The 21852-nt window shown below is 39.5% G+C and overlaps 1 protein-coding gene across 4 annotated transcripts in view; it reads left to right on the forward strand.

Moving 5' to 3' along the window:
* Positions 1–21852, forward strand: part of efr3a (EFR3 homolog A (S. cerevisiae)) — a 145711-nt gene that overhangs the window by 37232 nt on the left and 86627 nt on the right. For all 4 annotated transcript variants that reach the window (XM_042429470.1, XM_042429472.1, XM_042429471.1 and 1 more), the window contains 2 exons: positions 15435–15511; positions 19207–19334. In XM_042429470.1, the coding sequence (XP_042285404.1) occupies positions 15435–15511; positions 19207–19334 (205 nt within the window). The remainder of the gene's footprint in view (positions 1–15434; positions 15512–19206; positions 19335–21852) is intronic.

Genomic DNA, 21852 nt, shown 5'->3' on the forward strand with positions numbered 1-21852 from the left:
AGATGACGTTGGAAACACACCATCAAGAAAGACAAACATTAATATTTTAGTCCGAATCAAACATAAAAATTGGATAAAAACAGGGTTCAGATTATGTTTCTTTCTTTAGCTCTCAGGTGTTTTCTGTTCAGCTTTGTTAATGTGAAACAGTGTTACTGCAAAGCATCATGCACAGTCAATCCACCTTCTGTTGATAAATAAAAGAGACCTTGAGGAGGTTTTTTTTTTTTTTTTTGTTTCCTTGCTGAGAAATCTTGTGTCTGGTCAGATAATCCCGCTGACAGACTGCTGAACCCGGCCAGAACTCCAGGCCACAGAGAGAGAGAACAAACACTGATTTTTAAGCAGTATAAATTTAGATATCCGTCTGGCCGGGACCGAAGCAGAGCGACGGGGGACGCTGTAAATTTATGGGTCATCATCTGTTTTTATGCATGCGCCCTTCAAGGTTCAAAAGCAGGACGTGGTAATGCAAGTCAATGAGCCCACCAGCCATTCAGAGCCATGGTTTTCAAAGCAAGCAAACACTTTGGCAAGGCCTTTTTTTTTTTTTTGGTTATTTTTTTAACAGAAATTCATTTATAAATGTGTACTTGTAACAGACAGACGCAGACTTACAGCCATGACAACACCCTCTGTGTCTGTCAGACATCACTTTGATAGTTTTAGGGACGTGAAAGTTGTTCTTTTTTAAAAAAAACAAACCCTGGAGTCTGGAGTCATGCCTCCTCATATTTACTGCTCCTCTGAGAGTCTGAGAGTCACGACGACGGCGGCTGTTCTGGAGATAGATGTGGAAAGTTGGATCATTTTTTTTTTAGCTGAAGTTGGTCCGAGTCCTCGGGTGGATTTAGTTTAAAGAACATTGTCACGTCTGGTTTATTTATAATATAACAAAACGCCTTAGTCGGCTTTGTTTTGGCTCACAGATGTGAAAATATCTAATGCATCAATGCATCAGGTGAATCAATGAAGCGTTAAACTTTAAAGAAATAAAGTAAACAAGACGAGTGACGAGGTGTTACAGAGGAATTATATACAGATGGATGGATTGTAATGAGTTGAATACCAATCTCAAAACAATACTAGATAAGGGAATAAGTACAAAAAGCCATAAATTAAATAAACAAAAAACATACGTGGCTGTCTTGTATCTCCACACGTCTCCTAAAACTTCAACTAAACAACTTAACAACAGCTGGAAGTCTTGCTTTATCTTCTCATCATGCTGCAGTGACATAGAAGTGTACTCCGGTACACCGTGACATCACTGTCAGGGTGTGAAGTGACATATTGCACCTTTAAGATGTGTTCAGACTGAACAAGAAGGCAGATTTCCAGGTTGTTATTCATGTTGACTGCTGGAGTGTTTCTGCAGTCTGTGTTTATTCAACCTGAAAGTGTACAGATGTCAGCTGTAGCTCATTTTTTCACAAATTTATTGAAATATTTTCAACTTCTGCAGACATCTGAGTTCACCTCACCGCTCATCTGGACTGTCGAGGCGTCTTTAGACTGCGTGACAACAACCGTCGTGTTCGTTTTATTGCGTGTCACACTGTGCGAGATGAGTCTAATAAAACATTGGTTGCATTCTGTACGATATCAGTTCGAAGCTGTCAGACTGTGTGATGAAGATGTGGTGAATTGTAGCTCTGTGATGTCAATTTAAAGAAAGTAAATGAAAGTTTTTCCCTTAAACTTTATTAAAAAAAAATGACCCTATGAACTGTTGTACCAGCCAGTGTGTTCTGCTCTTCATGTTGTATTCTGTCGTCGTAGCAACAGCAGCCACATTGTGAGACTTTGGTCTTAAATATCCGACACTGTCAGAGTTTCGCCTCGAGCTCTTTGGTCTCACAGCGAGATCTAGAAGCTCTGTTTCTGTTTGACGACCAAACATTTCAGCACATTTCTGTCACGACTGTCAACTTACGACTCAGCAGCCGAATCTTTTTAAAGGAGCCTTTAACATGCGACACCTTTATACTGATTCTTTTGGTCTCCTGCTGGTTGCAACTTTGGTTTTTTAGTGCTGTGTTCGTGATCATAACGACAGATTTGAAAGAACAAGTGTCGATGTATTTAACTTGTTGATATGGCCTCATCAACAACTGTCACTTTTAGTATTTTTTAGGTATCTTCTGATGTTGATTTGCATCAGGATCAGCTTTATATCTTAAATTTGGCCTGCAGTGTGTCTATAGTCCTTCACAGACAGGATTGTGTTTCCCTTCAAGCATTTAACCAGAAACATTTCCCTCCACACTCCGCTGCCCGTCGCTCTCCTTCAGGCTTCGCTCGCAGCTCATTTAAATTAAAACTTCACTATTGGAATTTATTTATTAATGTTTCTCATCTCCAAGGACGGCTTCACATCACCCCACACATGGACGTGTTTAATAATCCGCACACTCTTCTCCGACCCCCCGAAAAAAAAACTTGAGCTGAACAAGGACGCTGTGAGAATGATGTTGTCATGCGACAGATTGACAGTGTGGAGAGGCAGAACGCTGTTATGGCTTTCATCTGCTTGTCAAAGGCCAGGGAATTAATCAGGAGGGGCTGAGGACACTCTTTAATCTTGTAGATTATGTGCCTCACAGACGGTTTAGGTGTAGATTAAAGTACACGGCGCTACTGGAGGTGAGATTTACTCTGTGTGTGTGTGTGTGTGTGTGTGTGGCAGGGATACTGTGGCTGCAGGAAAGATGGAAATAGTCTAAAGACGCTACAGAACTGACAGCATCTCAAGATATTGTTGTGAGATCTATAGAAAGACATTTATCTTTACTTTCATGACATGAAAGCATATCTGTTATGTTCATGCTTGCTTATAATACATAAATATATGTTCTGTCTGCTGGATTTGACCTCTGGGAGAGAAGAAAAGTATTGGAACTGGAAGCTATGGTGGCCCTGAAGTGCACATCACAACGACAAATAGGAAAACACAACAGCAAATCAAAAAACACAACAACATTAACTTCTACCAGTAAAGGTAGGTACCTGCTATCGACAAAGCTTGTTGCTGATTGGACGCTCTCCTATTGACAAGGATCATCGCTGATTGGATGGACGCACTGTTCATCTTTTTAACAGGAAGGAGGCGCTGTCCGCCTTCATTTGAGGTCCGTGTAGTCTCCACCCAAAGCTGTGTTCAACTTGATTCATAACAGGATAAACAATCAATGTATTACTTTGTTTTCCTGTTTTTCGTGTGAATTTAAAAAAAAAAACAAACGAAAATCCACATGCTTTCATATACAGTGCGTCCATCCAATCAGCGATGATCCTTGTCAACGGGAGAGTGTCCAATCAGCAACAAGCTTTGTCGATAGCAGGCACCTACCTTTTCTGGTAGAAGTTAATGTTGTTGTGTTTTCTGCTTTTGCAGTTGTGTCTTGTTATTTGTTGTCGTGATGTGCACTTCAGGGCCACCGTAGGAAGCTTCTTCAGATTGCATTTCAACACAAGAAGAACCAACATGTAGTCAGATACCAACCTTCTCTCCTAGATATTACCTTTTATATAATGCAGTTTCTTCCCACACTGACTTGGCTGCAACTATTTCTAATTATCTGTTCATCTGCTGATTATTTTCTCAATTCAGTGTTTTGTCTAAAATCGTCTCATTGGAGAAGCAAGAACCATCGAATGTTTGGCGTCTTTGCTTGTAAACTGACTGAAATGATTAACTGAGCAGATTGTGCAGATTGAAGCCCTAAATTTATGTAACACACTGAAGTTGTGTGTTTTTATTAAATATCAAAGCTTTTTTGTACAAATCTCCCTCTAAAGTTCCCAAACAGAACTTTAGAAGATATTTCCAATTGATTTGATTAATAGTAATGATTACTGCAAGAGAAACATCAGTGTTCACATGAGGATCATAGTTGTGTTTTTTTTTCCTGGAGGTTTTTTTAGTGACGTTTCAGTGCTTTTTAGTTTGCAAATACATCTGAATTTTACTAATTACTTGCTATTTTTTTAAATTTTCACTTGTATTTTAGTCTTAATTTCAGTTTCCAGTTTCAGGTGTTTCAGATTGATCTTTTTTAATGCTCATTAGGATTCATGAGAAGTAAATATGTTTCCTTTTAACACTTTCACATGTGATAAAGGAAACCAGGTTTCTTGTTTACATGATATTTAATTATTTCCTTTTATTTGATGCAATTTAACATAGTTCCGATACAGAGCATGAAACCGATGTACTGCACAGAGAGTTTATAGCTATTCTTAATTTTCAACTCTTGTCCCTAGTTGGGCTTTAAATATACTGTGTAATTAAAATATACAGCTTTCATCATGATAAAAGCCACAGTGCACTACAGATATGGAAGTACAATAAAAATACACATACTGAAATATGTTGATTGTGATGTACAGTTTGAAAGGAAAGGAAAAAAGAGCAATACAATTAGCTAAAAATGGGTACAGCTCTGGTTTGCTTTTAGCCAGCACTTAACCTTTGTTGTAAAAGATTTTCATATCTAAGATGTCCAGTTAGTGCAGAAAGTCAACAGTAAGCAGGTTACTTACTGTAAATGCATGTAAACACTCTGCATGTAATGATGATAATACAGTAAATATTACTGATTGCAGAGAAGCTTCGAGTTTCTTCTGCTGCAGGTTTTGTCTTCTGTCATCTTGTGTTTGTTGGATCACGTTTTCCTTTTGAACGCAGCGGCCGGTAACCTGAGCCGCTGCAGACAGGCCCACATTAGACCCAGCGGCGTCTCGTCTTCTCTGTCAGAACTAAGGGTGCTGACAGACACGCTGCCGAGCCGACGTCCCATTGGCCGAGCTGGTTGTCCGTCAGTTACTGTAGGTGATGTTTCTAAAGAACCTGTGCAGAGAAGAAGCTCAGATGTTGTTGTTGTTGTTGGTGAGTTGTCGAGGAAACTTATTTTACTTTTTTAGGGTGAAATTAACTTGACTCTTGAAGTGGATTCACTTTTACAAGACGTGAAGAACCAGTCGTACATTTTTTTTAAAGACTGACTTGAGGACTTCACATCTGAGCTCTGAAGCCGTGTGACCTGTGAGTTTAAGTCAGTCCAGCTATGCCGTCTTTCTGCGTCTACCTGAGACGGAGGTACAGGCAGGTGCCTCAGACTGAGGCTGATGGAGCCTTCAGCTACAGCAGAGCCTCAAACAGTCGAGGCCTGCTGACGTCTGGTAGGTTTAAGTGTTTGTAGACGTTTTCTTTACTCCGTGTCTGCTGCTTTTTCTCTCCTATAGATGTGATGTGTGTAACAATGGATTGTTTGTTATTCTGGCTGTGTGTGGGTCAGTTCTATCTATCATCAAAGTACTGAATGTTATTAATTTCTACCTTAATTGTTTTGTTAGTACGTTTTTAAATAATGAGAAGAAGGGTTAGGGTTAGAGGGGTCAGGGTTAGGGTTAGAGGGGTTAGGGTTAGGGTTAGAGGGGTTAGGTTAGAGGGGTTAGGGTTATGGGGGTTAGGGGTTAGGGTTAGAAGGGTTAGGGTTATGGGGGTTAGGGGTTAGGGTTAGGGTTATGGGGGTTAGGGGTTAGGGTTAGAGGGGTTAGGTTAGAGGGGTTAGGGTTATGGGGGTTAGGGGTTAGGGTTATGGGGGTTAGGTTAGAGGGGTTAGGGTTATGGGGGTTAGGGTTAGGGTTAGAGGGGTTAGGGTTATGGGGGTTAGGGTTAGAAGGGTTAGGGTTATGGGGGTTAGGGGTTAGGGTTAGGGTTATGGGGGTTAGGGGTTAGGGTTAGAGGGGTTAGGGTTATGGGGGTTAGGGTTAGGGTTGTCCATAAAATGTCAAAAAATTGATAAAAATATTGATCACTGTTTCCCAAAGTAACCTAAAATGTTTTCTTTTTGTCCCAACCAACAGTCCACACCCCAAAGTATTCAGTTTTCTGCCACAGAGTAAAGAAACCAGAAAATATTCACATTTAAGAAGCTGGAATCAGAGAATTTGGGCAATTTTTCTTAAAAAAAAAAAAAGACTCAAAACCATTAATCAATGATCAAAACAGTTTTAATCATTGCAGCTCTAATTAGAAGTGTTGTTGTTCCCATATGAGACTTGAAATTGACTTTCAAATGCTAAAAGTCTGCAACCGACCTTGTTTATCCTTATTTACTCCAAATCCCCACCAGTAAATAAGATACAGCTCCCAACAAGACCAGCAAGAAAACATCTCCAAGAACTTTTTTTAAAACATTTGTATAACATTTGACCTTCAAAGTGAACATATACACAGTATTGTTGCAGGTCTACAATACTTCAAACTTGTGCATAAATTACACTTAAACTCTATTTTTAGTTTGCTGTACAAAACCTGAGATCCTGCCTTCAGTTTCAGTGTGTGTGTGTGTGTGTGTGTGTGTGTGTGTGTGTGTGTGTGTGTGTCAGTTCCTCAGTATTTTTCCACTCGGTCTATTTATTCAGTGTTTTGTGGGGTTTCGGTGGCCGTCCAGGTCTCCTCTGTGGGGATCAATAAAAAATAAAGATTATGTTAGTACTCTACTCAGGTGCTGGTCGGGGGCAGCAACAGTCTGCAGCAGCGTGATGAAGAAAATCTCTCTACCCAGCATGCAACTCTGATGGAAACACGTGTTAACAAGCCGTTAGAAGATAGGAGGAACACTGTATATATGCTCAAATCCGTCAAAAACACACATTTATTCACGCGTCGGAGTTCGTATTTCTAGTGAAATCTCACTACATGAGGGAGTGAGTGGCGAGCGTTTTACATTATATTAATTTCTGTGTGTTTTGCGTCGCAGCAGGATGATGGATGCGATTCTCTGTAATGGCCTCTTCTTCAGCCAGCTGAGTTTGTTGTGTACGGGTGTAATTCATCAGTCCGTGTGTGACCACCACCACCACCACCACCGCCGCCGTGTCTCGATCCGAGAGCCTCTCTCTGCTCTGTGATTATGCAGTCTTGTCTGCAGATCTATAGCCGGACGCTCAAATTGATGCATCGCCTCTATTATAGTATTGAAGCCCACGATGCTCTTAGCCAGAATGGCTCTTAATGTAATTTGGAGCTGCTGTCATTCATTTTTCTGCCACCGGTGCTTTCACACACACACACACACACACAAACAAACAAGTTGACCGAGGCTGAATTCAGTCAAACTGGAGAAACGTTCAGCACAGAGAGGAATATTTTAACAAGACTAACTCACAACAGTTTTCAGTATGAATTAATCTGATGATTGTTTAGAGAATATAATGCCCATCATGTCATCTTGTTCTCACCCAAACAACAGTTTGCAATCATATAAAAAGAAGAGAAAAGCAGCAAAACCTCATTTGAGGAAGTGGAACCAGAGATTGTTCAGTATATATGCTTGGTAATTAATGAATTGATTATTCCTTTTGATTCCTTCTTTACCTTCTACCCTTATTAAGAAGAAGGTGGGAAATTCTGATAAATAAACTATGGATTTAGGGAATACTTCAAGTAGATTCTCAAATATGAAATGGGATCAAAGACGTTTTTTCTATTAATTCAGAATTATTACAACATTGTATAATCAAGTCAGTACTGTAAAATTGTCATTATTTATTTATTTATTATTTTAATTTATTGGATATTTTATTGTATGATGTATCACCGGGTGACACACCCACACACATTATTTATGTGTATATGTCATCATTACATGGGCTATATAACATAAGTAAAATGTATGAAATACCATGATGACAATAAAATAAAGCATAAAAAAAAAACAACAATGAATTGATTATCAGAATAGTTGGAATAATTAGCTTGTTAAACAGTAAAAAGCTTGTGCCATAATAAACTAGACTGTGCTGTGTAACTAACCTAACGAGCTGCGGTTTGGAGCACGTTTCAAACGGCGGCGCTCAGACAACTTCTGTTCTGATAAACACATAAAACACATTGTGACCGGTCACCATGACGGTTTTAACAGCTGATCCCGGTGCTGCTGTGCTGTGCTGTGTGGGAGAAATGATGTAATAAATCAGTTGATGTGTGCTGCTGTACGTTTATTTTAGAAAACAGGTCAGATATTTGCTGAAATTAGGTGCGAAGGGGATCACAAGCAGCCACAATGACAGACAGACGGACAAAATGATGAGAGGAGAAACTGATTAGCAGCAGGATAAACATGATCAGCATGTCTGACAGAACATATTTGTTGGGTTTAAATCTCTGATATGTGGAATCAATCCTGCGATTTACTCCTCCAGGCAGTAAGCAGTATTACATCATAATTTCACACACACACATACATACATACATACGCTCACCCTCAGCCAGACACTTAAGCCAAACTCCCATTTACACCGATTCATTTCCAACCTGAGTGGAGTGTGGAGGAGTGAATCAGAGGCAGAATAATGAGGATGGAAATAGAAAGCTGTCATATCACCTCCACATCTCTGCAGCTCTGTCCCCGGGCCGATCCATCTGCTGTCCCCGAACGCCCCCCTCCCACCCCACGCAGGAGGAGCCGCAGCCTCCCGCGTGTTTTCATTTCATCTTCAGCGTCGACAATCATGCATGCCGCGAGCCCAGCGTGCGTGTGTGTGTGTGTTTTTACCTTCGCAGGTGTGACGGTTGTAAAGACGCAGGTCATGTTGTTGTTGTTGTTGTTGCTGTGGCTGCAAGAGGCCTTAAATAAGACATTGTCAACCCAAAGAAAGTCTTGCTGGGATAAACTTCTTGGAAGTGGTGATTTCTAGCAAATGTGCCAGTTTGTTGGTATAAAATCAAAGTGAAGAGAAACATTCAACATATGCAGGACTGTGCAAAAGTTTTAGGCAGTAAAATAACACCATCAGGAGCTTTTATTCATCAATGACAGCAGGAACCTGAAGTAAATCAGTATTTGCTTTGAGCTGCTTTGCCTTTAAAACAGCAGCAGTTCTCCTCGGTGTTTCAGGCTTTCGGCAGATCGGTTGTTCCTGCATCTTGGAGAAGTTGCTTCTGTCTCTTCATGTTAATCCCAGACTGACTCCATGATGTTGAGATCAGAGACTCCTCATTCTTCTTGCTGATGAAGATGGATCTTTATGACTCTGGCTGGATATTTGGGCTCGTTGTCACGTTGCAGAATGAATCAGACGCCTCCCGGATGGTGCTGCAATAAGGAGAAGAATCTAAACATCTAAAGTGCCTAAAACCTTTGCACAGTTCTGTATATTAAATGAATATATACTGTGTATTCAACTGTCTGGGTGGCACATATTATGACTCTTCCATAAGCCTATATGTGAAGGATTGCAGAGCGACAGTCAAAGTGAGAGTATATATATATTTTTTTTCTGATTCACTATTCACAGTTTGAGTTTTAAATCAGATTTAAGTGATGGAGAGGAAAGTGAAGTGATATTTTCCTGGAAAAAGAAGTGATATATATTCCGAGAAAGTAATTTTAAAGCCTTGAGAAAACATTTAATCCTGTTACAAAGTAGAGTTTTGCTTTGCTGCCCCTCTGCTGTGTAGATGGAGCGTAGGATCGGTTTGTAAAGGATTTTACTGTATGACATCATCAGCTGATCAATAGCTGCTATGTTTAGATGAGAGTTGGCAACGCTGCTCCATGAGACTTTAATTGATTTCCACAGAGACTTCATCAGCTGTTAGAACAGTAAGAACTCTGGACACATGAAGAACTGTTTGTGTCTCACAGTTAAAGGAAACTTTGTTCAACAAACTGTTTCAGTTTGCTTGACTGTCAACAACAATATGTTTATGTTAAAGTGACGGCGCCCTCTATCAGCTGTAGTAATTATTGACTCTTTTCTGTAGGGAGCAAAGAGGGAAGACGAGTCTGCATAGGGAGGATAGATGGATGGTTCAACAAAACATCAGACTTGAACTTTTCTTTAACACAGGAAGCCATTTCCTAACCCTAACCAAGTGCTTATTATTGTAACCATAACGACAAATGTCCCCTATCCTTAACGAAGTAGTTACAACGCTGGACACCACAAACGTTCCCTAACATTAACCAAGTGTTAATTATTGTAACCATGGCGACAGAGATCCCCAAACGTTAACTCCAGTGGAAAGGGAAGAAACATAAAAACAGAATTTGTGATGAGGCAACTTAGATTTTAGAACAACAACAACAACAACAACAACAACAATCTTATTTATGTAGCACATTTACAAAAACGTTACAAAGTGCTTAACAAAGACATAAAATACCAGATCAGTGAAAACTAAAAGTAAAAATGTGTTTGCACTATAACACAGGATAAAAATATAAAACTGTTATCAGCTATTCTAGCTAATCAGCTAACTAACCTGCTAACTGACATTAGCGGTGCTCTTTTCCCCGGTGAATGTTTGTTTGGTGGTTCAATCAACAAGCTAAGCTGCAGGGCAAGACGTGTTTTCATGTTTGTAAGTTAGATTAGAAGGAGACTTTAGCAGGAAAGCTAACGTTAGTTGTTGTTCAGAGTCTGTGGGTCTTATGTTGCGTAGCAGGATGCAATCAGGCTCAGTGTGACCGTCTGCTCTGCCGATGATAGAATGACATGTTATCGCTTTATGTAAAAGATTTGATTCGCTGTATGTAAATAAGAACTCCAGCTATGTAAGCAGGTGATGGAACAATATTTAATTAACCATCATGAAACCAAAGAATGTAAAATGTAAATTTCTCCATTTTGGTTTTCAGAGCTGTCCAGACAGCACTTGAGACGTGGCGAGCTTCTCACATTAAATCACAGCCGTCTGAATGACAACTCAGCTGTGTATATACAGTATTTTATGACCAAATTGTTTCCTCTTGATTGGAGAGCTGGAACGGACTGTCTGTCAGGGTGGCAGCCAGGAAGTCAGATAGGCAGCGTCTCTGCACAAGTGTCCTCGTTGTTTTCATGTAAACTGACACCGAGTTGTCAGACAGATCGGCTTCACGCTCGCTGCTTCTGCTGCTGCTCACATTTCATTCACTTCCTGTTTCTTCATCTCATCAGCCACGTGGCAGCACTTTACAACAACCCAGATAAGTTATTAAATTATCCCCTGAGATCATTTAAACCGAGAGGGCCCGATCCATTCATGTATAAGAGCTTTTACATGTGGCCGGTGGTCGATGTATCATGTCACCATTTACGTCACAAATGTAGCTGTGGGTAGAGAAAACGATTGGGATCTTGAACTAGTTTAACAAATGAATGGATGGACTCTGAATGTTTGATGATTGCATTAGTCAGTGTGGTATTTTTCAGACCCTGTAATATATATATACAGAGAGCAGCTCGAGTCCATTAACGCCACATGGATCTATTTGTTTAAGAAGGAAGAGCAAAGATTATTAGGTTTATTAGATAATTTAATAACTGAATGCTCTTAGCTGAGCAGTGATGTTGAATTATTATCACTGCCTTCCACACACACATGTTGTCTGCAGACATAAGATGAAAAAGGTTGAGAAAACTTGAAATTTCAAGGCAACAAACCCAAACCTAAATATATTTTCTTAGGTTTAGGCTTTGAGTTTATCCAACCTAGAATTATTTTTACATCTGCTTCTGTTTCTTTCTCCACGTTAGTCATATTCCAGGAGGATATTGTTGTAGCTTCAGAGCCCACCCATCCACAGAATTAAAAAAACAATATATTAATACAATCAATCAATTAATAAATAATAGCTGACAATACAGGTGACAATAGACGTACCTAAAAACATTTCACTAAATGAAGACGTGTGGTGTGGTGTCATAATTTTGATGGTCATAATAATTTGAATTTTTGACAATTTAATTAGCTTCTCATCTATGAATATTTATTATTTCATAAATAGTATTAATTTAGTATTAATTTATCCTTTATGAACCAATACTCTTGGTTCCTCTTTGACAACCTCAAATCATCCAATAAAGGGTATTAATTATGTTTGGAAAGCATGTTTTTGCTGGTATAAAACCATCATTAAGTCACACGTTTAGTCTTTGAGAGGTATCTCTGAAGTCAACCACTATGTGATATTTCAGCCTTGCTGAATCACAGGAAGTAGTTTGTGCTACACGTCTTCAGCTTCATATAAAATCACTCAGAAAAAGGTCAGTAGACTTCTTTATTTCTTCTTGGCTGTTTGTTCACACTCAGAGGTGAACTGGTCACACAAATACTCACACAGCAGCTCCCCCGCCGCTCTGTGCTGTAATGTGGCAGTTACAGGAACCATAATGAATGCTTTAAGGTAGTGGCGGTGGAAAGGTTGCCGTGGCGGCAGGCCGTTGATACGAGCCTTAATGAAGTTGATTAATCTCCAGGCTCGGGGGTTTCTGCCGTCAAAGTCTTTGGCGCGTTAGCTGAAGAATAAACTCTGGAGGTGTTAAGGTGACCTAACGTCGCCTGAGAGGTTTTAACGTAAGGTGAAGGGTGCGCCAAGAGTCCTGTACACTGTCTGAGCAGGGGCTCCTGGGAAATGAAGTCTCCTGCTTCTCTAAAGTTCATTTTCTGAGTCTGAGAAGGGAAAGGTGATGCTGACAGGTAATGATGACGTGTGGCGTTTACGTAGAATCTACGTTGACTCAATGTTGAGAAAGCAGCAGATGGATGGTTCAGACTCCTGCTCCACAAATATTTATGTCCCTCCATCAAATCATTATAACATGACTACTTGTTTGATTTAAATACTCATACATTTTCAGAACTGTGAGACACACATACAAAGTAATGTGTCACATTACTTTTTTCAGTAACAAGTAGTGTAAAACATTTAGTTATAATCCCAGTAACGCTCCGTTGTTCGGACAGTTTGGTGGTGGACTTGTTTGCTGTTTTAGCGGTAGTTTGATGGAGGGTTGATGTCTTGTTTATGTCTTGCAGTATTTTGTGAATCATCATATCTTGAGCTACTTCAACTAGTTTCTGTAATATTTGCAAGTTCTTGAAAGTTTTTCAAACCACATATTTAATTCACCTCCATTCATATAGAGATGGAGTGCCCATTCACCGCTACGCTAACTGTGCTGCTACACAGTGATATAATGACCTTCTTTTATTGTTTCCTTGACTCTACTATGATTTTAGTAGGTCTCTGAGACATTGGTCATCAGTAAGTTATTTTAAAAAGTCACAATTGTTTACATCTGATGTAGAATTTCTACATATTGCGCAAAAATAGTCTTAAATCATAGTGAGATTTTCTTTGAAAAATTGTGGGAATTTTGGAGCACAAACAGACTCATGCTGGAACATATTAATATTTCTCCTCAGAGGCCTGTAAAGAGCTCAGAGTAGCTCTCTGAGAGATATTGTTGTTTGATATCAGTTTCCTTCTCTTCATCTCCACATTTTTATTGATTCTTTTAACACTTAACAGTTTTTTAAATTGTGTAAATGTCATGACACAAGATCTGTTTCTGCCCGTTCAGTGTCTTTTCATTCCTTTGGTCCAGTGTGGATTTATATATATTTTTTAATATACGTTTGTGTTGAACTGGATGAAGTCTGGTCTCTAATGCTAAATGGCTTTCCTCATTGATTGTCTGTCAGAAGAGCTGAATGCTGCTGTGACCTTTCAGCTGTGGTCTGCTGCTCCTTCAGACACTAAAACACTGACATTTTCACCGTTCTGACGGTCATGTTCATTGATCAGGAAGGAACATGTATGTAGCCGAGCTCACAGGGGATGTTTCAGGGTTTTATTTGTTGTGAATGTAAATTATGTTCTTGTCCGGACAGCTAGATGATACTTCCGGATTTGTTTCATCAGCTGCACCTCTGCATAGTCAATCTAGTTAAGCCTTAATGTGTTAAAAGGTGTTTATTTTATACCTGCTTAACATCCTGTTTCAGCTTTAACACTCTAAACATAGACAAAAAACGCATTCAAATTCAGAACGTTCATCTCAGTTTTAATTAGTATAGCTGCTAAGCTTCAGCTTGAAAGTTCATTTGACTAACAAGCCGATAAGAAGTAATGTAAACAGTACAAACAATTTAAACCTGATGCACACAAGAAATTTAAAAGAAAATGAGAAATTTAAAAAAAAAAAGATGAAATTGTAATAAAACCAGTAGAATAGATTTAAGAGAAATAAAATAAGAACAAGATAAAACAAAGAAAAGAAAATGACAAAATGAGGGAATAAAACTTTTTTTAACATCAACGTGCACTTTATTACGACCCAACTGCTGTTAGTTGTGATTTTTTTTTTTAATTTTCTGTTATTTCTATACTGTTATGATGTTGGATGTTAAACATGGTCAGATTTCCAAAACTTGAGGTGGACGTATGTAAAAATGCTCCCTGCAAGTCAAAAGTCAGGGCTTCAGCCTGCTCTGAACGCTTCGTTTGCAATGTTACCTCTACTTCCTCCTCGTGATGACATCATATTGTTTGCATACGCCCACAAACGGCCGTTCGTTGTGTACTCTCGGTTGCTCATGTTGTCCACTCTCATATTTCAGATCAGATTCTAGCTCAAACATGTACGGATGTATTTGAGAAGTTGACGTTTGGAGTAAAGAAGGAGAAAAAGAAGTGAAATCCTGCTACTATAGTTTGTTTACGTAGCCTCCGGAAGCTCCCTAAAGCTGACCAATCAGAACAGAGTGAGCTCATCGGGAGGGTGGGGACTCTCTTAAAGAGACAGGAGCTAAAAAAGCCTGTTTCAGACAGAGGCTGAACTGAGGGGGCTGCATAAAGGACCAGTACAAGATAAATAAGGAGTTCTTAACTGTAAATCATGAAAATATATTCCGGGAGAGCCCCAGAATATATAAATATAGAGCTTGAAATGTGCAGAATATGTCCCCTTTAAATTATATTTTAAACAGTACAAGCTCAAGTCTCATTTTCACATTGAACTCTTGAATCAATTGATTGTATCGACTCGGCTGAACTATTGTAGTTCAGAGCACTCAGTGTGATTTTCACAAAAGCGAAAGTTTATTCAAATGTCAGTGAACACAACCGCAGTCAGACACTCGTCAGTGGTCTCTGCTGTTTCCTGATGGTTGACTGGTCTGGCTGCTCTGTAAATCCTTCCCACTGTGACTTTATCTTATTCACCCCACACGGCCGAGCCATGACTCTGATGACTCATCACTTCTTATTGACTCATGAGGCTGCTGCTGGTCATACTAATTCATGTCAGTCAATAGGAGATGACCTATCACAGCCAGCTCTTGAATCCAAAAAGTAAGTTTGGAGCCGCTCCTGGAGCTCAACATGAGTCAGAGGAAGGAAAATAATAATGTTTTGCAGGCGCTCAATCTTCATTTATTATAAGAAAGTTAAGATATTGAGCTGCTCCACTGGAGTTAGGAAGATTTATGGAGTAAATACAAAAGTTGTTTGTGTTTTTACTGTCACCAGAAGCCTTGTAAATGCTTTATCTGACCTTGTATCTCTCCCGGAGAGTTGTCACACCTGTTGGCAGTAGTTCATGATAGATGCTCATTTGCTAATTGTCTTCTTTGTGTTGTTTTTTTGCAGGAGTTTGCGGCTGCTGTGGGCCGCTGAGGCCGAGGTACAAACGCCTGGTGGACAACATCTTCCCCGAAGATCCCAAAGTAAGTAACTGCAATTGTTTCTCATCTTCAATGAAATGAAAGTTATTTAATTAAGATACAGGGACATTTAGGAATCTATTACTTGAAATTGCACACAATAATAAAACAAGAAGCTGGCTTGTGGTATGACCTACAGCGGTCTGTAACTGACCTTGGAGTTAAAATCTAATTGTCTTGAATTTGGTCCATAAATTGTCAGAAAAAGCAAATATTTAGCAAATGTTCACTTTAAGAGCCTGGAGCCATTTTTTCTTAAAAAATGATTAATGATTGATCATATTTATTGTTATATTTGTCAGTCGCATATCAATTATTTGACAAGTGGTTTCAGCTCTAAAGGTATATGATTAAAGCAAAGATCTAATAGAAAGGTATTTAGAAGAAGGAAAGTACCACCACACTAAAATGTTATTATAGTTTATTCATTTGGTCTCTGCTGGAAAACCGTGGACTGCTCCCTCCATGTTGCTGCCCCAAGTGAACGAGTTCAAGTATCTCGGGGTCTCGTTCACAGTGAGATTACGATGGCTCATGAGTTCCACAAGTGGATCGGTGCAGCATCAGCGGTAATGTGAGCGTTGCACCGGACCGTTGAGGTGAAGAAGGTGGGGACCGAACGAATGAGATCACAGACACAAGCGACTGAAAAGAGTTTCCTCTTTAGTTTCCTCCTGGTTTGGATGTTTCCTGGACGCCCCCCTTCGTAGGTTATCTAGGCATGTCCAACTGGTAGGAGACCCAGAATGTGCTGGAGAGACTACATATCTCGTCTGGCATGGGAATAAACATTTATATACGAGCAGAGAACAGTATGTGGATCCTACTTTTTGCCAACATCCTTCGGGGACTGAACATCCACAGCAGAGTCGTCCTGTTGTTCTGTATTTACTGCTGCATGAGTTGGTTGTAATGAATGAATGAAAAGGAGACATGCAGAGGAGGAAAATGAAAACAAGAGCGTCTGTCTCTGCAGTTAATCATCTATTGAGTGTTTGATGGTTATTTGTGAAACAATCAGAAAATCCTCTCATTCACTAGCTTTGTTCTCACTACCACCGCTCCCTCTCTTCATTCACTCTCTAGCTCACTCGACCACCGCCGCTCTCTCTCTTGTCCTAAATCAATACTAGAGTAGCTGCTTCCTTTTTTATGAATAAAGCAGTGAACAAGTTGAAGCAGCCACGTTGTCTGTGTTTGACCAATCAGTGACGGTCAGCACTACAACACTTTTGTAAAGTACTAATCCCCCAGCAGGGACTTTTTGGGAGGTTAAAACAGTCTCCCTGGAACTTCATTTAGAGCCCGGTTCCTGGTGGTTCTTCAAAAAGTTCTTAGTCCCTGGGGAAGGTTCCTATGGTGGAAACACGGCTGTTGGTACAATCTGGCCAGTAGCTGTCCAGATTTTGTGGTCTTGATTGAGAAATTTGATGGACTGACAAATCCAACTCACTTATGTCCTCTTTGTTGGACCCAACTGGTAATGGAGCAAAATTACAAATAACGTGTAACGTTACAGAATGTAAAGAGTATGAAAAAGAAGAAACAAGGTCTATTCCAGTAAACCAGTGTGACTGAGTATCACTATCTCTACATCAGACAGCACAGAGCGGTCTCAGTTCCAGCCGTTAACAGTGTATTAACACTGTGTTTGGTGCCCAGTTGTTATCGCAGTGTTGAGATTGCTGTGGAGACCCAGTGACACCTCGGCCGTGAGAGAGCTTCCCAGCCACAACACAGAAATAATTGGCCGACCACAGAGCCACACGAAGGCTCCAGACTTTGATAAATCCGGCTGTTAAATGTGAAACGGCTTTGATAACCGCGCCACGACACGTTATTATCACTCGTTTGATTTCTCGACCCTTGTTAATTAAAAACGCTAAACGTATACGCGGTCTGTCCCGTACACAAGGGAGTGAATTTTCTTTTCTTTTTCTTTTTTTTCTCCTTGTCATCACGCCCTCGTATCTTCTCAAGGGCCTTTGCTGTAAGCAAACAGGTGCAGTGGGAAATCGAAATGCTCTAACAGTCGAGACCTTGTCAAATTAATTATCACTTGCTGAGAGCCTGAGGAGCTGAAAACACTCAGGGGACCTTTTGTCTTGAATTAACTCCCTCGTCTTTATGTATGTAACCTGGTGATAATGTATATTGTTTTTCTGATGTCATATATACAAGTTCAGATCGAGTCCTTTCCAAATATATGTTTTTTCAGAAACATCAAAAAGCTTTTTCCTGTGCACCATCATGAGCAGTTTCCATTTGTTTTAATGAGATTGAAGTGGAATCAGAATAAAGCAAAGGACAATTTTTGTCTATTTTTTCCCCCCTTTTACTGAAGTGTGGCGTGTGTTTTGTGGATCTCTGATTATGTGCTGTTTCACTCTCTCTGATATTTATGAGCGGTGATCTGTGGTGTTCAGTCATTCGTCATCAAAGCAGAAGAACCGAATCAAACGCATTCACAGGCCATTTACTGTCCCCGTTAGTCTGAATGTCAGTGTCATTTTAGGAAATGCAGGCAGAATTTTATGAACTTGACATAATATGTGAAGAAAATTACTTTGATTGAACTCAAAAAAGTTTCCCAATTACTTTTTAAAAAAAATATGTTTATAGAAGTTTAAACTGATAAAAGTCATCTTTAGAAAAGTTTGAGCTACAGGAGTCACTGAGACGGTTTGGAGCTCAATGTGAAGTAGTCGGGATGAGACTCCAAATCTGAGGCCAGATGGTGGACTGCTCCCTCTGGATTGGGAGTGAGTTGCTGCCCCAAGTGAAGGAGTTCAAGTATCTCTTGTCTTGTTCATAGTGAGGATAAGATGGAGAGTGAGGTGGACTGGTGCAGCAGCAGCAGTAATGCAGGTGTTGTACCGGACTGTTGTGGTGAAGAAAGAGCCGAGCCAGAAGGCAAAGCTCTCATTTTATCAGTCGGTCTACAGCTGGTTAGGATTCCTGCTGGATGCCTCCCTCTGGAGGTGATCCAGGCAAGTCCAACTGGGAGGAGACCCTGGAGCAGACCCAGAACACACTGGAGGGACTACATGTCTCTTCTGGTCTGGGAACGCCTTGGGATCCCCCAGGAGGAGCTGGAGGGCGTTGCCATGGTGAAAGATGTCTGGGTTTCCTGTCTGATGCCACCTCGGATAAGCAACGGAAAGTAGATGGATGGATGTTTGTAAACACTGTAGTCATATAAAGCCGGCCAGATGTTTAAACAGAAAGGTATCACGTTTAAATCTTAAAGGATAAAGCTGGTGGTTTTCAATATTTTTATTACTGTCAACAAATCCCATTAAGAGAACCGAAACCACAATGTGTTAGTTTGTCCCTCGATACTCTCTGACTCCTCTACTCTGTCTGTGTGTCTCAGTAGTTTAATTAAACAGCTGGTCACTGTAGTTTTTAGCAAACATCACTCAAACAGCAGGAGGTTTGTTTTTTCACTATTTTTGGCAGCAGGAAAAATGTAATATTGAGTCAAAATAAACTACAGTGTGTGTTCATGGTAATGAAACATGTCACCCAGCGCAGCGGTGCGGCTCACTGATGTATTTTTAATAGTTTTTGGGTAACGAGGAGATCTACGGCACAGAGGAATAAGATATATCACACACGATACTTGTTAGTAGATCACCAGACTTTCACTTTCACTTCTTCTCAAACCTGTGAATCTGTCTTGTGTTTTTCTCCAGGATGGCCTGAGTAAGTCAGACATGGAGAAGCTGACCTTCTACGCCGTGTCGGCTCCAGAGAAGCTGGACAGGATCGGAGCTTACCTGGCCGAGAGGCTGAGCAGAGACGTGGTGCGACATCGCTACGGGTGAGTGACCCTGACCGTCACTGTGGTGTATAGAGACATTTCACACCACAATACGGTACACACTCGGTACCTGCGAGACAAACTGTGGACAACTTTAACTGAATCATCACACATGAAGAGCTGCAGCCTTGTAATTCAGTGAAACTAGAAATTGTCAGCTGAGCTTATTCTGTCCAGTGATCCGTTGAGAATAAACATCTACAAACTTTTACAGAAATCATATAAAATAAGTTCTCTTTATAACTTCAGGTCTTGCCTCCCAAATATAAAAACATCAATAGTAATTCAGGTGAATGTCAGTGGTGGAACGTAAATAAATACAATCTATACTTCACCTGAGTTTTTTCATTTTATGCTACTTTATTATTTTTCTCAGCCATATTTCAGAGGGAAATATTGTGCTTTTTACTCCCACTACATTTATTTAGCAAAACATGAAGATTTGAGCATGTGAAATACATTACATTGTTATACAGTAAATTAAATCACCACATTTTATATAAAACTAATAAAATGTAGTTTACATGTTACTGCATCAATAATCATAATCCTATAGTATATAATAATGTAACTTACTGAGCCCAGTTTGGCTGCACAGTGTGAACTTCACTTCAAAGACTGTAATACTTCTTCCACCACTCGTTGTCTGTACATCATTAGTTACACTGCGAACATGAACCACTAGCAGTGTAATGCTGCGTGCCGATTCATGGTGTAAATTCACCAAAATGAAAACAGCTTCAGGACAAAAAAAACACGCCATGGAAACGTAACACTTCCTGTGAAAAGAAGACGATGAAGGTACAGTCAGAAAAAATAAGCTCCAAATGATTGTGGTTGTGTTTGCACACATGAGGACTGTAGCACCAAAAATCCATAAAAATCAAATCAAAAATCATCCCAAAGACATACAGGATAAAATAAAATCCATTAAAATATAAAAGTGTTTGTTTTGACATTTCTAAAACCCCATTAAATATTCTATTAACATGTTTCTTAAAACCCTGTAACACTTTCCTCTATCTGTCCATACACAGAGATTTAAAAACATGGACATACAGATTAAAAACCCTGTCCTAGAACATGTGTAGTACAATAACAATATATAACATGCATATAGTGACTGTGTCAATAAATGGAGCGAAAAGGAAGCAAAACTAGGGGTTCAAAAGATTGTTAAACCCAAATAAGTGGGGAAAAAAGCTTCCAAAGAAACATTTGAATCATTAAACTCATCAGAATGCATCCAGTTACATTTAAAGTGTCCATTCATGTTTCTCTGAACCATTTAGTGCTTCCCGCTCTTGGAAGGTAATTAAAAATGTCCCAGATGTGTTTATAAAAGAAGAATGTCAGCCCTGAATCAATACAGTGATTAAAATGTCAGAAATTGTGTTTAATTGGCTGTGATTTTTATTCCCCATCAGCTGACAGTCAGAGAACACACGTCCATGTGTCCGAACTGTACGAAACCACTCGGCATCGCCTGAAACACTCGAAAAAATGACACGTCTGTACGTTCGGGTCTGTGATGTCACTCAAACCCCAAAGCTGTCGTTAGATCTGACGAAGCGAGTCCATTTCTGCTCCTGTAATTTTAAATGATCAAGCAGGCAAAGACCACGTTTTCCACAACAAATATCAGCTGAAAAAGCAAAAAGCATTTAAAAAAAAAAAGAAAAATATTGATATTGGTTCAAGTGTTCTGGAGATTGTTCTACTTTTCTTGCTGCTGATGATCATCATGCTGTAAATGAAAAACTGAATAACTGATGGTCTTATGATTTTAAAATGCAATTCAATATTTTCCCATCATTCAGCTCTAGCAGCTCTCTGAAGTGTTCAGTAAATTAAAAAAAGGACTAATAGACCCTGTGTGGGGGAAAAAAAAAGAGTTGCAAATTTTAAGCAGTTTCTTTAATTGATAGTCGGCCACGTTAACAATCAATAGTCAATTTACTGTTAACAATTTATGAAATACATTGGATGTTTTACCATAACAGTACTGTCTTTAACCAATGACTCTACGTTTGACACAAAATCAGAGCAGTAATTTAAAGAATAGATCAAGTAAACACCAAGTTACATGAAAATGAACTAACTATAAATCAGATAACACAAAATAATGACTTAATTTAAAATTGTGGAGCTCTCTCTTCGGCCTGTCGCTGTTCAAAGATTTATAATCTTTAATGTTATATTAAACACAGCAAACAGCTGCACAATTTCCAGCTTCATTAGAGGAAATAAATTAGATCAGACCAGATGTGTTGGACAGATCTATCAAATGGAAAAAAAAAACCCCACAAAAATATGACCCATTTTCCCTTTAATCAAAAGTGCTGCAGCCTGCAACAGTTAAAAACCTGTAAGATTATTGAATAAATATAAAACATGTTACACCAGTCTCACCACAACGGACTTCAGTCAGACTGGTTTTATATAAAATGATACACATACCTTCTCTACATGACGGAGTGATGTGTTGTTCACTGTAGCTAACGTTAAAATCAAATGT

Source organism: Thunnus maccoyii, chromosome 12 (genome assembly GCF_910596095.1).
Source record: "Thunnus maccoyii chromosome 12, fThuMac1.1, whole genome shotgun sequence".
Classification (NCBI taxonomy): domain Eukaryota; kingdom Metazoa; phylum Chordata; class Actinopteri; order Scombriformes; family Scombridae; genus Thunnus; species Thunnus maccoyii.